The sequence below is a fragment of the Mytilus edulis genome, chromosome 5, assembly GCF_963676685.1.
Source record: "Mytilus edulis chromosome 5, xbMytEdul2.2, whole genome shotgun sequence".
Taxonomy (NCBI): domain Eukaryota; kingdom Metazoa; phylum Mollusca; class Bivalvia; order Mytilida; family Mytilidae; genus Mytilus; species Mytilus edulis.
Window position 1 is genome coordinate 39,714,282 of NC_092348.1, and position 15,403 is coordinate 39,729,684.

Consider the following 15,403-nt stretch of genomic DNA (forward strand, 5'->3'; position numbering starts at 1 on the left):
TGATAGCTATAACTGTAGATACTAGTAGCTTTAGTTTACTGAATTTCTAAAAGTAGAATACTAACCGAACGGTTTTAAAACAATTATTTGATTCCTACACTTATTCTTACTGTATCCTGATATTCCATTTAAAAGGTCATATGACGTATTAATGAATCAACGACGAAACCTACACTTCAATTTTTTAACCGACTAGAAAAAGAGTCTTGTCATAATTTTATGGATCGATTCGTATCTATATAAATGTAGACTTGGATTTAAATCCCACATTGTGTACAATACATTTCAGTGAGGTAGGTTTATTTTGTTACAATAATTATTGTATTTCTATTTAACGTTGTATTCGGTAGAATTGTATGGAAATTATTCCTTAGGTTTACGTTAATTGTTCGAAATTTTACTTTATTACAATGAACTAGCCGTTCAAGAAAAAATCAGCATATTTTAATTATCTAAAATCAAACTTTTGAAATAATTCGTTTTGTTTTTGTTTTGCACTAATTTCCATCATGAAAGTAAAATAATTGATGTACATGTATGCCTTTTAAAATACCTGAAATCAGTGGTATATTTGAACGTCCAAAAAGAATTAACATCGGAAAGATCGTCAATAGAAAGAACCAGTTTAACCAATTTAGATAGTAGATATTGTTCAACTGTGATAATTGTTGATATAAGACATGTCAGGAATTTTAATATGATTCCCTGTTTTAGTTTTAACAATATTACGGACTAGATCTGCACTCAACTATATTTTATTTAGTGAATATAAATTTGTAGTTAAAGTGTTGATCATTTCTCATTTTGTATAATATAAATATTTTTTTTACCCTGCATAAATGATTTTTAAAAAACGTATAAAAATGATCTGAATTTAAATCAGCTTCAATAGAACATATTCCAGCAAACGGTGCATGTTGTGAAACATACATCGCTATCCAAAATGTGAAGTGTTGGATTTGCTAAAAAGACAAACAAGGTTGAATTTGTCTCCCCAAAAAAATAAAGACGAGAATCGTATTCTGAAAAGAAAATGATGTATCTGTTAGCCCATGTTTCTTTTGAGTCAAGTATCGTTTTTTCATGTTTGAACATTTTTTACAACAAAAAAACTATCCTGTGCTTCAGTCGTTTTCGTATGTTTGTGTTGTTCATATGTGTTTCTCGTTTTTCGTTTCACAAAAAGATAAGAACGTTGGTTTTCCTGAATGACTTGTTTAACACTGTTCATTCTGTAACCTTGTAGAACTTACTGTTCGATTCCGTGTTGAAGGCCTTACTTTCACCTACAATTGTTAACTTTTTATACATTGTGACTTGGATCGAGAGTAGTTTCATTGGCACTCAAACCATATCTTCTTATTTAAAGATAAAGCAACTGTCATCTTGAATTTAGGATAATAAACTTGACTTGTCTTTTAAACATATAAAAATATGCCAATGAAACAATTTTCTACTAGAGCCTAAATGATTGGATGAAAGCAGATATAGGCTGCACGATAAAAATGGACAAAACCCATACCGTTTGAAGGGTACAAAAAAATGACGTGACAAAACGTATTACAATTTAAACGATTTTATCTATTAGCAATAATGTATAAGATTTATTTAATTACAATTAACGCAAACAAATATGACATTTAGAAACAAACGTCAACCACTGAATAACAGGCTCCTGACTTGGGATAAGCACATACATAATGTGGTGGTGTTTTATACATAAACTTTGTTTTAGTCCTTTTGTTATTTTAAAGGTTGCATGCACTTAAAGTCTGCCTGTTTTCATTAGTTCTATGAGATGAAAGCATCTGATAGATTGAAAGTAACTTATGAGTGTCGTGCATATACATGTTGTATGTTTAATTTATGCATGTTGCAGACAATTCAAGATGCATACTGGCAGATAATTTAAAATTTACAGTTGATAGTTCCAGTTTTTATTGATAGATGTTTTATGACCCCATATAGGGGCCTATTGTTTGTTCGTCTGTTCTGCTTTAGGTTAAAGCTTTTGGTCAAGTCAGTTTTAAAAAAAAATGGTCAAGGAAGTTTTTTGCTGCAGTTGAAATCCAATCAACTACTTTGGACACATTCTTTTTCTGATAAGATTTGATCGGCATGTGTGACATTGTTTACATCTTTTAAATATAAGCATACATCATGCGACTGGATGAAAAAATGTCATTCGTGTTTTATGTTCATGGTGTAAGTGAATTTATGGTTCTTACTCTTCTAAACTTGTTTAACATGTGTTTCGGTTACTTGCGAAGTTGAACAGCGAACATGGTAATGCATTTTAATATTTTCAATTACAGGTTTAACGAGCTGATGTTTTGTTTATTTAACATTAGCTAGAGTCATATTTGACAATCAGATCTCACAAAACATGTTTAACCCCGCTGCATTTTTTTGGCTTGTCCTAGGTCATGAACCCCTGGCCATTGGTAAGTCTTGTATGCCTTTTTATCATTTATATGATTCGAAGTTTAGTGTGACGTCTGTTTTTGTTGATCTAATACACATTTTGTTTTAGGGACCAGCTGCCGCTTCCGGATGCAGGATTTTCTCGCTGTGAAGACACATTTAAGGCCATGGTACATCATCCGTTTTTATTTTCAATGAGCTTTATTTATATTATTGAATATTTATAGTATAAAAAGTAATCCGAATTCTTTGGAAAAAGTATCTCAAAGAAGGAAAAATATGTTTAGTCTTATACGTTTTATATTTCAGATTGAACACGATGTACTACAATATAGTTAGATTACTTGTCATTGCATCGTATACAGACGTAGTTATATTATGTCCAGACTGCAATTGTTCTACAAGTTGGCCATACATTGGACAAGTTAAAGTAAATTGCAGTTCAGAAGGATTGACTGTCATCCCAACCAACTTCCAAAGTGACTCATACTTCATGTAATATGTCTCTTATTTGCCAGTCTTTAATTCTTAGTTATTACTTCAAAAACAGTATGATAGTTACAAAAGATGAACATTTGTTTTAAAAATTATAAAGAATAAAAAACTGTCGTGAAAAACATTGCAAAGACCTGGTATGAACCCAAAAGGCGGATACCAATGAAATATAAAATGTTAATATATCTGTAAGAAAAATGTAAATGGTATAACCTTTTCTACAAATTACATATTTCATTTGGTAGAATTTGAAATAATGACTAAATATTTAATATATGTTTTACGATAATATATATCATTTTGAAAGTTAAAAAGACATCACAAGTACTGCATTTACATGATGTGTTATCACAGATCTTACCATCTTTGTGACTCAGTAGTTACAACCCTTAAATGTGTTTGTTAGATAAGATTACTTTGACAATTTTGCCATCCTTTTGCAAGTGAGAGGTCTAGTGCTATAAAACCAGGTTCCATCCACCATTTTCTACATTTGAAAATGCCCGTACCAAGCCAGGAATATGACTGTTGTTGTCCATTCGTTTGATGTGTTTTGTCATTTGTTTTTGCCATTTGATTAGGGACTTTCCGTTTTGAATATTCCTCGGAGTTCTGTATTTTTGCGATTTTATTTTTTGTTGTTTTGAACAACAGTGTATATTGAATCTACAAGTAGATTACCTAAAATATCGTGTTGCTTTTACTATTTCAGAAATATGGTTGACGACTCCATTTCCACAATCGGAGCATTTCAAAATAAAACATTATCATATAATGTGTAAGTATAAGCTGTTTTTATTTTCCTAATATTCAGTTATGTGACTTATGTGTTGTAGACTCACAATTTCCTTTCCCTGCTCAGAGAATCGAACGAAAAGTAGTCTATCAAAACTATTTTGAAATTATACGTTGACAAAATCATTTTTATCGAGTAAAACTCCCTGTAACAAAAGACATAATGTGACTATAGTCACGAGTTTGGTGACCGACTTTTCTCATATGGCTTTTAACTTTTTAATTTTTTATACTTCTCTATCCTCAGAAGGCTTCGGTGTAAATATTACTGATGAAGTCAAATTATGAATCAAACAATTCATTCACATTCGTAAATGGTTTTTAAAAAAAAGACGAAACCGGGTACATCTTTCACTGGTAGTACGTATGCGTAATCGTCATGATGTCGGGGGTTTCGTTTTTTATTCTTTGTCAATAGCTGAAAATAGGTATTTGTGGATTTTAAATCGAGCAAAACTAGATTTTTCAAACGTGTTTGGTTGTATATCTTTCTGTGTGAAGTGTTACTCTATAAAATGCCAGCATGTGACATTAATATGTCTCCTTGTGTTTGTCATGTATAAGACAGATTCTATCGATATATATTTAATTGTGTTCGTCTTTTTTGCTTATCGTCAAAATGTTAGTATTTATAAAAAGAAATAAGAGTTTGGTTTTTGTGTTCAGATATTTAAGATAAACTCATATAAATACTACTTGGGAAAGTAATAACTGTAAAATTTTCACGTTATTTATGATGCACCAAAAAGTGATAGGGAACCAATAGCCTACATTACATTCTATTTTATCAGATAATGCCATTTTGAAGTTGTTAAACACTTTTTCAGAGGTTTGAGTGCATTTGCCAAGAAAAACACATTTTCATATAACATCGACATGATCAGCGTAGACAATCTGTAAGTATAAAGTTTACATTAAACTATTTATAACCATGTTATTACAGCTGAATGTTAAACGTGTTATAATCATATTATTTTTGTCGTCTTTAAAAAGCCGACCAAAATAGCAAAAGAAAAGACGAAACTAAAATTTCATAAAAACAGATAGAAGAAAAAAGTTCTCCATTTGAGTAAATCGATCATTCACCGTCAACAACTTTGATAAAGTAAACTTGAACTAGATGATACATGTAGTACAGAGAAACACATAATCTGTCCTTTGTTTTGAGTTTTAATTTCTAATAAATCCGAATTTAGTTGTAATATGTGTCATCTTTGTACCTGTTATGTGAAAAAAAACATATTGTAATACCGTTTTACTTATATGCATATGCTTTAACAAAATATTAAGGACACTATGTGTTTACTAGTATGTGAAAAGGGTAATTTTGTTTTCTTTAAATTATGCTAATTTTGAGTGCACTATACGTGTATGCATCATATTCATTGGCATATGCCCTGTACATTATTTCTAGAAATCAAACAGCTCTCATTCTCATTCCTATATCATAAATGTTTGTTTCACTAAACAAAATGTCGCCTTACGACATATTATATTGTGCAGTAAAAAAGGGAAAGTTAATCTGAATTCCCCACAGCGGTTCCGTAATTATGTGTTTTTTTTATTGTATTTGACAACTTTGTTTTAATATTGCTGTCTTTGTTCAGAAGCCTCGATTGGTCCTTTTCTCAAACTGCCGTATCTTAATTACTAAATTATTAGAAATACAAAATCATACATGCACAATTAGTAAATCGTTTCATTTTATCATTCTTTTATGAACAGATATCTTCAGTCCTTCTGTGATTGCAATGTTCCCTTTTGGTCCTGGCTGAAATCAAAAGCGTTTACTATTGACAGTGTATCCTGTTTTGATCGGGATAATGTTCTACTGTCAAGTCTTCAAGCAAGCGATTTTGATAATTGTTTCTGTAAGTATTAAACACTACGATAATACATGTGTGAGAAAGGTTAAAGTTAACCATTTAATATATTTTAAACAATACAAATATGAAATATGCTTTGTAAGGGAGGCGTGCAAATTCGAATCAATTGTCATGATATTGTGCTCTAATAATAAACAATGTGACTGTTTACAACTGTAAAATATTAGTTATTGGTTAATCTTCAAGTTGAAAAACGGTTGAACAGTTGTATACAATGTATTTTTATATGTACCACTAGTTAATTAATTTTGAACTGAACAGCTGTTTACAGATAAAACCAGAAATTATTAAGTCATGATAATCCCTCAAGTAATACTAGTATTTAGACTTACCCCAGTAGGCAGCACTTCGGTGTTGATATGCATCAATATCAATTATATGGTCACAGGTTTCAAAAGTATGAATTATTCGAAATACCAAGGATTTTTATCCCAGGCATAGATTGCCTAAACTGTATAACTTTTTGGAATTTTGGATTCTCATTGCTCTTCAACTTTGTACTTGTTTGGCTTTATAACTATTTTGATCTGAGCGTCACAGATGAGTCTTGCGAATCAAATTATAAGCCTTGTACCTTCGATAACAATATAGATTACCTTAGCCGTATTTGGCACAACTTTTTCGAATTTAGGGTCCTCAATGCTCTTCAACTTTATACTTATTTGGCTTCCTCACTTTTTTATCTGAGCGTCACTGATGAATCCCTTGAAGACGATAAGTTTGTATCGCGTATCAACTATTAAGCCTGGTAACTTTGATAACCATTAGCCAAAACAGTAAATTCAGTACTGTGCCGATAATAAGCTTTCTTTCAATAAAGATCTGTTCAGTCTACGTTCAGGCGATTAAATGTTCGATATTTTAAACTGTAAACAACAACATCATTGCCATTGTCTACAAAGATACTATCGAACAGTAATGAATTGGCTATAAGTGACATTATCTGAACATTACTAAATTAACTGTAGTGGATAAGACTGTCAACTGAACATGACTGCATAATTAGTTCTTCAGATTTCGGTGATGTTGTGATGAACATGACTGTTGAAGACTAAAACTAATTTACGGATTTTAAAAATTGTGAGATGACATATTCATAAGACGGTTTTAAGATATATTGAAAAAGTCCAACGTGACCCTCAGCTTTATCCAAGTGCATCAAAGAAATACATATGATGTTTACATGAGACTTGAATAAAGAAACACATTTTTTTTTAATAAAAGCCAACACGAAATTTACATTTGTAATCTAAAGAAACATATTTTGCTAGGAGCTCTCACAGACACTGGATATATTAATTTAGATTGTTTGTGTAGACCAGAAGTTGTATAAATATCATAACGCTCCCAGATTTTACAAACTCATCAAAGATAAGAAAGATAATTTGTCACAGATTTAAATTGAGATTGATATGCAAATGTATTTCATGTTTTACTCGCTGCATGTTATGTTTGTTTTCTGTTGCTTCAACTGATAGATCTATTGTTGACACTGTTTACAATTTCGCTGTATATGTTAACACTCTCATGTTTTCTAAAAAGAAATAGTTTTTATGTGTTCAATTTCAATGTAAATTTAAAAGTAAATGTTTGGTTTTTCTATTTCGTATCCAGTTCAAATGTAAACTAGTTTAAGTGTTGAACAAGAAAACATAAAACAAGAGCCATAAACCCCATAAAACAATGTAACCCATGTTATCATATTGCATTTGGCTTATATACTTAATTAATTCAGTTTACAGAAATCTAAAACATTATAATTGCATGATTAAATGTGTTAATCGCTATTCACAGACAATTCTTGTCATCCGGATTACTGTTCGAATGGAGGATCTTGTAGTCAGGACAGTTATGGCGATTTAATATGCTCCTGTGTTAGTAGCTGGAGAGATGCTTTATGTACAGGTTAGAAATATAAATTATTAATTAACGTGTTACGGGATACGCTTCCCTTTTTTTGAAGAAAGCATCGCATGGATTTTTAAACGGATGTAATTTGTTTTGTGTCAAAATGCTGGCTTTTTCAAAACAATTTGTTCATTAAATGACTTCAGGGCAAGCTCTTAAATAATAAAGACATATTGTAAACCAATGAATAAAGTTGCATAGAATAACTGAAACATACATAAAAAGTGTACGGATAGAGATAGAGAAACCACTATGTAGTAAAAGTTCGTAACATAAATATACTTAACAAGTTCGTAACATAAATATACTCATCAAAAACACATCACTGTATTATATATAATTTATCTTCCAGTGGTATTGAATATTTTAAAGAAACAATACCATTGTACACCATTTTGTGATTAATTATTTAACGAAAAAAATCAATGGTAATTTGGACACTCGGTGATAAATCCTTTATTTACTGTGCCATGGAAATGTTTTATCACTGATACTGAAACGTCTTATTTATGAATATTATAAACAATTCTATAACTTTGAATGTATCTTTAGATCATTGTCTCTTGCGTTCAATATGGTGACCCTTTGGGGTAAAAATAAATGTACATAAAAATAAATATTTCTTATCATGCTTATACCTGCATAGTTAATTCATTGTATAATAATATTTCTACCATGGTTGTTGTAACTTGTTAAGTATGCACATGTGCTGTCTTTTGTATGACATGATTTGGATTTTTTTTTTTGAAAAGAGAAGTTCTTCATTCATTTCCTAGGATTTACTTTCGAAAATATAGAGAACAAAATCAAAATCTCTTTGTATGGTTAAATATAAAAAGATCACCATTGGTTATGTTAGGGTATGTCTAGTTGCTCAGTCTTATGTTATATATTGTATTTTGTAGACTGATGTATGTTTTATGATCGTGTTCTGATTTTTTTACCATGAAATTTGTAGGTTGCCATCAACTGATAAATTTCAATATATTGTATCTTCTGTTTCTCTTTATAAAGTTCTCAATAGTAGTAAAAAGCTTTACATTGTATATTTTGTGTAGATTGCTGTGTAATGATATAATCATTTACTAACCTTAACATATGTATATATATATTGATATTGTTATGTGAGTTAACAGTAACTGTTATTAAATTTAGTCATATGTTTGTACTTCAATATTTAACATATTTGAATAACATATTTTATTTTATAGCGCTATTTCATTCAGGTAAATGTTGTTATAGATAAATTCCATCGTCAGTAATGCAAATGCATATTACAGATGATTATTAATTTACTCTCAATGTTTATATCTTGTTTGCTATTTGTCTGTTACAACAAATATATTTCTTCTTATATTTTACAGGTTTGAACATGGCTGTGAACATTGCGATTGCATAATAGCTCACTAACTTTTTATTTAAGTAAAAAACGATGATTAATCGTATTCAGTTGTGTCGCAATAAAGGATTGTAGAACAGAATTGCAGCTGGTAATCTGTACCAAATATAATATATGATGGTCAACCATTTTGACCAACAAGATAAATAATTTTTCATAGATTCATACAATAAGCTTAGTAGCATTCAATTTTAGATTATGTGTATCTTAAGTCATTTATCTTGCTCTGTGTAAGTGTTCTATGGGTTTTTGTCGTTAATTCTTCTTGTAACAGATTTTATATGTTCAGCAATTGAGAAACTCGTATTTAATTTGTCGTTACGGTTCGTGGGAGTAAATAGGGATTTTATTTTGACAATATTCTCTGGATCATGTTTTTAGCAGAAGGATAGAACAATCAAATCATAATGGAAAAAAAGACTGTTCAAGTGTCAATATTCTATACAGGGGCATTAAGAAAGACATCTTTGAGTTCAAATATTATGTATGGAATTAAAACTTAAACATACCTAGCTCAAATTGACTAAAGTTCTCATGGGTTGTAGGATTTAATAATTTGTGGATTCATTAAATCAGATATCACATTCACAGTAGCTAAATAAAGCATGCATTCAGACTCGTTAAGAATTATTCCCAGCAAGTGTTATGATCAAGATAAGGGTTTCATGTTCCCGGATTTACATGACAGATCAACCATTGCTCATGGTTTTATAATATCATAAATTAAAAGAACACTAAATACATTGAATTAAAGCTGTTATGTTTGGGTGGGTTTTTTTTTTTTTTGTTTCTTTTTTATTTCAATTTGAGTTTTACTTTAAAAAAAAAATCAATCTGAAAAAACGATTTAAAAAAATACTACTACTGCCACCATCGTTTTGATTGATTCATTCGTTGTTGGTTACTTAACCTTCAGTGGCAACTATTTCATGCATATTTAGAACAACTGGTTATTTGAAGAAAATTTGTACTCAAATTCGATTGCACTCACTATGTAGTTTAGAACATTAATAACATAAATCATTGAGCTTGATTTGATGTGTACGAATTGCGTGTCTGTTTAACCTACACTCAACATTTGTTGCATTCTTATAAATTGTTTGTCCCTTGTAAATTTTATATATATATCTTTTCAGGGAACCTTTATTCTCATGCTAGGCTGCAGTACTCATATGGTAATAGGGTCGCATTCGGTAAATTCACAATAAAAAAAGGATAATTCGGTAGTAGCTAACATATGTACCACATATATTTTTTCGTATCTGACAAAAATAATTGACCAAACTATGATGATGTTTGTAAAATTTCCAAAATGAAAAATTCAACTAAAGCGCTTGGAAGCCTGAATGCAATAACTACCTTCGTGGTATCCCTGCATCAAGGTTACAATGATAGTAAATCTATAATAATATTGGTGACATATTATCTTTTTCAGAAAAGACGTGGGCTATTTGGAAAAATTGGAAATATTTTCCTAAGTGACTGAAAAGAATACATTTGAAATCTGAATGAATTCAGACATGATTCGTTCCTTCCTCTATTTCAGGCACGTACAGACGGTCAACGTCATTTTCAAACAAAGGTGCCCCTAAAACAATCACACATTCGAGTATTGTGCTTACATTCAGAACAAACTAGACCTAAAATTAAAAGACTATAAAAGACAATTTAATGAAACTGTTCGTCTTTTATTACAAATATTCAAGAGAACGGATTTAGTTACTATAAGTTTTGTTCAATATGCATTCATTATAAGATATGTTAATATATTGTTATTGGAATAGTAAAATATGAACGAGAAAAAAACTTAAGAAAATTCCCCTAAAAAGCCACCATCCAAAGATCAAGGGAAAACGTTAAAAGAACAGAAATATATAATCAGGAAAACTAAAACTATATATATAAAGAAATAATGTAAAGGAAGAAATACAAAAGTGATAAAAAGTACTCAAAGAGAAAAAAGTGATTAAAACCACACTGGGCATCACTTCGCAAAGAATTTAATTCCATGAAAGCTGAATCGGAACTGCTGACGAGACTTGAACAGACTGAAGTTATATCCTTATCCTGGAATCAATGAATATGGAATCAAACTTATCAATCTTTGTAAAAGTCGAGGTCTTCGAATTCTAAATGGCAGTCATGTTGGCAGTCTTATATTGATTACACATGCACTGGTCCAAGAGCATGAGCGTTATACAGTATGTATAAATAAGCTCATGAAATTTCAATGTCAAAATTCACAAACTTTTATCGTAGCTACAAGCAAACAGAAGACCAAAAATGCCTGATAATTAATGTGTATTTAAATAACTAGATATGGATATTACCATTGCTGATTTTATGTAAACTGTTCACGACATAAAATGGCATAAGTCAGGGTATTGATGGTTTGTTAAATGGTTTGTCTTAGAGTTTTAGAACTTTGTACTGCCTTATGTGTGTACCATATTTTAATGCAGTTATGACCTCCAGGTTTTTCGACCACTTTGCCTGATTCGATTCTAGTGCCTATATTTAAGTCCAGGATTTGAAAACCTAGCAAATTGGCAATTGTATAAGTCTTTTCAGTTATATAGGGTAAACATTAACTACAATATTGAAGATATATTATTGAAATGGGAACCAATGAACGATATTGTATATAATGAACAATTTGGTTTTCAAAATGGTTATAGTACAGAGAACCAAATCCCTTGGACTATCGGACAAAACGCAACTAAAAGTCAAGAGAGCATTTATTGACTAGTATATTATTAGAAGGACATGTATGGTTATATGAGCGGAATTTTGAAATGCTAAAATTATGGTATACATTCTTGGTACTGAAAATTTTATTATAAAGTCGTTCTTAACCAAACTTAGTAACAAGTAGTAATAAATGCACAAACTGGGCAACTTGTATTATAAAATGATTTATGGTCTTGATTATGAATAATGATTACGACAACCATTGGTTACTTTATTTGGATTGTTCGTTTTTACTATTAAGCAAACATCGGATATATAACCCTGTAACCAAGCAAAGCAAGAGATACTCTTGAAACATTACATAAGTGTAGAATATATACGTATGTTGTCTTGGATGTAGAATTACAATTTTATTTACGAAAATGTATTCCTGTAAGGTCTTGTCAATAGGTAACGAAAAACCGTTGTTCTCATACAATAAGTACAAATTGAATACGACACAGGTCGTTTTGGAGAATTATTTGAAATATGTGAATGTGTATTATGTGTAATCTAAATGTAGTATAGGACGAATTTCATTTTATTCTACAATGTCAAATGTATATTGATATATCGAAAAAGTTAATCAATAAACATAATTGATCAAAGCCTTCAACTTGGAATTTAAAGCAATTACTTTCTCTTGAAAACATTATGGAACTTTGTTATTTCGCAGAGTAATTATAATATGCGTTTATTCAAGACATACTTACATTATATGTATTTTGAAACTCACAAACTGTTTAATATGTGACTGTGATTTCTTACGATTGTCAATTATCTTTTTTGTTTTGTTTTATTTAGTGAACGCTATATAACTTGTAAATTGTATATTTCTTTTGCATACTGTACTGATAAAATTTGATTTCAAAGTAATTAAGAATTGAACTGTGTATATGTATATGCTGACATTTAATAAGGTTTACCCACATTTGTTTATTCTCAATCGATTTATGACTTTTGAACACCGGTATACAACTGTTGCCTTTATTTACTGAATAATTTATCTATTAAGTTTCTTAATTACTTAATTGTTTAATGCATTTTAAAACTTTTCAAGTAACAATACTGCTGACAACAGCACGACGTTCACAAGCAATTATGAGAAACAAATCAAATATGTGTCGATTGGATACTTAATAACTTTATTACCAAATTTCTCAATATCTTCTTTTTACCTCACCGGGCCTAAAAGGCCAAGTGAGCTTTTCTCATCACTTGGCGTCCGTCGTCGTCGTCCGTCGTCGTCGTCCGTCGTCGTCGTCCGTCGTCGTTAACTTTTACAAAAATCTTCTCCTCTGAAACTACTGGGCCAAATTTAACCAAACTTGACCACAATCATCATTGGGGTACAAATAAGTCAAATGACCAAAATGGTCAGTTGACCCCTTAAGGAGTTATTGCCCTTTAGAGTCAATTTTTAACAATTTTCATAAGAGGTAGGGCCAATTTGTCGGGAATTTTTTTCATTCGATAAATGGGTAAATCATGTTTTAAAAATCCCGATAGATGCTAATTATAATACATAAAAATACGTCACATCATCTATTTTCATACCTTGAACAGGTATTCCTACAAAAAACAAGCAAAACTATTGATTTTTTAATATTGATTTTATTTTATTATTAACATCCTTTATGCAAGGTACCATACCACGTAACTTGTCAAGGAGCCAAATAATATCGAACAAATTCAAATTGTGTTTTTTTCATTCTGAATATATGTATATCTGTATTTGTCCTGGTCTTTTAGGGTTTTATCGTCTATAAGATAAGATAAGGTAATACATGTATATATTTTAACCGAAGAACATCTTACATCAGTTGGTCATAGATCACCCTGTGTTACTAACACATGTTATATTGCCTTTTCTGGCATTTTAACAAATCGGCCCTTCATTGTGATACAGATGCAACAGCTTCTTGATGTTTTACCTACAATCACGATTTGTAGTGTAATTGATTTGTTCTGTTCTGTTGTTTTATTTTCTGATGACTTAGGTACCGGTATAGGGACGGTCGTAAAAATTTCAGTACTAGTATCTACACAGTTTGTGAATTGTCGACAAAATTGCTGTTAACTGCATTTGTTACATATACACCGTGTATCATCGTACAGCGGATATAGGTACTAACCAAGCGGGCGTGAGCGATTTTGATCTTTCACGGTAACGAAAAATCTTTGTTTTGTTCACAAAATATCAATGTGTACTTCAATCTAAACTTAACTGCTGTTTTAAGAAATGATTTGGTCGTAGGTTGATAATTAGAGATGTCTCATTATTTTCCCAAAACAAGAGGGATTACTAAAAGCATGTGCAAATACTTGCAAAAGAAGTTGGCCCTCGTCTCATCCGATATAATTCTATATTCATTGCAACTCTTTTTCTGTTAGAAGGTCAATGTGTGTGTGTAATAAGTATAGCTGTTTCAATAATTGGCATTGAAATCTTTCATACATATGTTATTTTTCGATATTTTATCCCCAAAGAAGCTTTGTGTACGGTGTTTAGCTGACCACATAGATCCTTATGTACGGTTCATAGTTAAATTGTTGTACACCGTACACAAAAACTTTATTTTCATACTCGTTTATTACCAAAAAAGTTTCAAGGAATGAGTAATAACAGGTAGGTTTATGATTGGTAACTTTTACTGTATTAGGTTTCTTTCAGATAAAACATGTAAATGTCTCAACAACTGTATCGAAATTGAAAGTTAGTGTTGACATTCACAACTATTTGCGCATGTACAAGTTAATTGTTCTTATTAGAACATCAAAGTTGTTTTATGAATAGGAAAAAATCGATGCGAAAATTATTTGGGCTCAGAAATTTCAAATGTTGAGTACATTGAATATTGAAAAGGAAAACAAAGATTTTCGTTACCGTGTAAGGTCAAAATCGGTCATGCCCGCTTGGTTAGTACCTATATCAGGTGTACTGATGATACACGGTGATATAATACCATGTTCAAAAAAGATTTTGAAAAATTGTTTGTGTTTTTGAAACTTGTTTACAATGGCATTATTTTAAGTTATGTGTATAATACACCCGCAACATTTGTTGATCAAAGACAATAACAAGTGGAAAGGAAAAAATCCTTGTCGGATAGAGTATTTTTTGGCAAATACCACGGCAGAGAGGGTAAAAAAGGCATATCCTTTTTTCATATGCCCCGGCGGCGTTGAAAAATGAACGATATTCATTTGATAACAATAAATTGGTGAAAAATACACTGGCTATCAACCAATCAAAACCAAGGATTCTTACATAAGGTCTAATTATGTATGTAATGCAAACATTTTGGAGTCCTTCATGTGTATGGATATTTCTGGTAACAACATGTGAAATGTACTATCTACAGTATAGGTGATGACAGGGCAGTGGATTAGAAAGTATGAAATAATCTCATCATAGATGCCAGGATTGAAATTTTGTATTTGCGCCAGACGCGCGTTTCTTCAAAAGACTCATTAGTGACGCTCGAATAAAAAAAAATTTAAAAAAAAAAGCCAAATAAAGTTGAAGAGCATTGAGGACCAAAAATTCCTAAAAGTTTTGCCAAATACAGCTAAGGTAATCTATTTCTGAGATAGAAAAGCCTAAGTATTTCAAAAATTCAAAACGTAAATTGTTTAACACACTGCTAACATTTTAAGTTGCAAAATGTTAAAGTTTTCGACCCTCTTTATACTTTAAACACTCTGATAGAGTGTGTCTTATATCAAAACTTCGTTTACAGAATTTGAACATGATATGAAATAA

At 30.7% G+C, this 15,403-nt stretch overlaps 1 protein-coding gene across 2 annotated transcripts; it reads left to right on the forward strand.

Moving 5' to 3' along the window:
* The first annotated feature begins 208 nt into the window (after positions 1-208).
* LOC139523644 (uncharacterized) lies at positions 209-13,348 on the forward strand. Of its 2 annotated transcripts, none has more exons than XM_071317811.1 (6): positions 209-293; positions 2,734-2,919; positions 3,632-3,697; positions 4,542-4,610; positions 5,440-5,585; positions 7,395-13,348. In XM_071317811.1, exons 2-6 carry the CDS (start codon positions 2,744-2,746, stop codon positions 7,508-7,510), a joined length of 573 nt encoding a protein of 190 aa, XP_071173912.1. In that variant the 5' UTR covers positions 209-293; positions 2,734-2,743; the 3' UTR covers positions 7,511-13,348. The 2 variants fall into 2 exon arrangements, with proteins under 2 accessions (XP_071173912.1, XP_071173911.1); XM_071317810.1 differs by lacking the exon at positions 209-293 and having other exon boundaries at positions 2,733-2,919; positions 7,395-7,505; positions 8,873-13,348.
* The last annotated feature ends 2,055 nt before the right edge of the window (positions 13,349-15,403 follow it).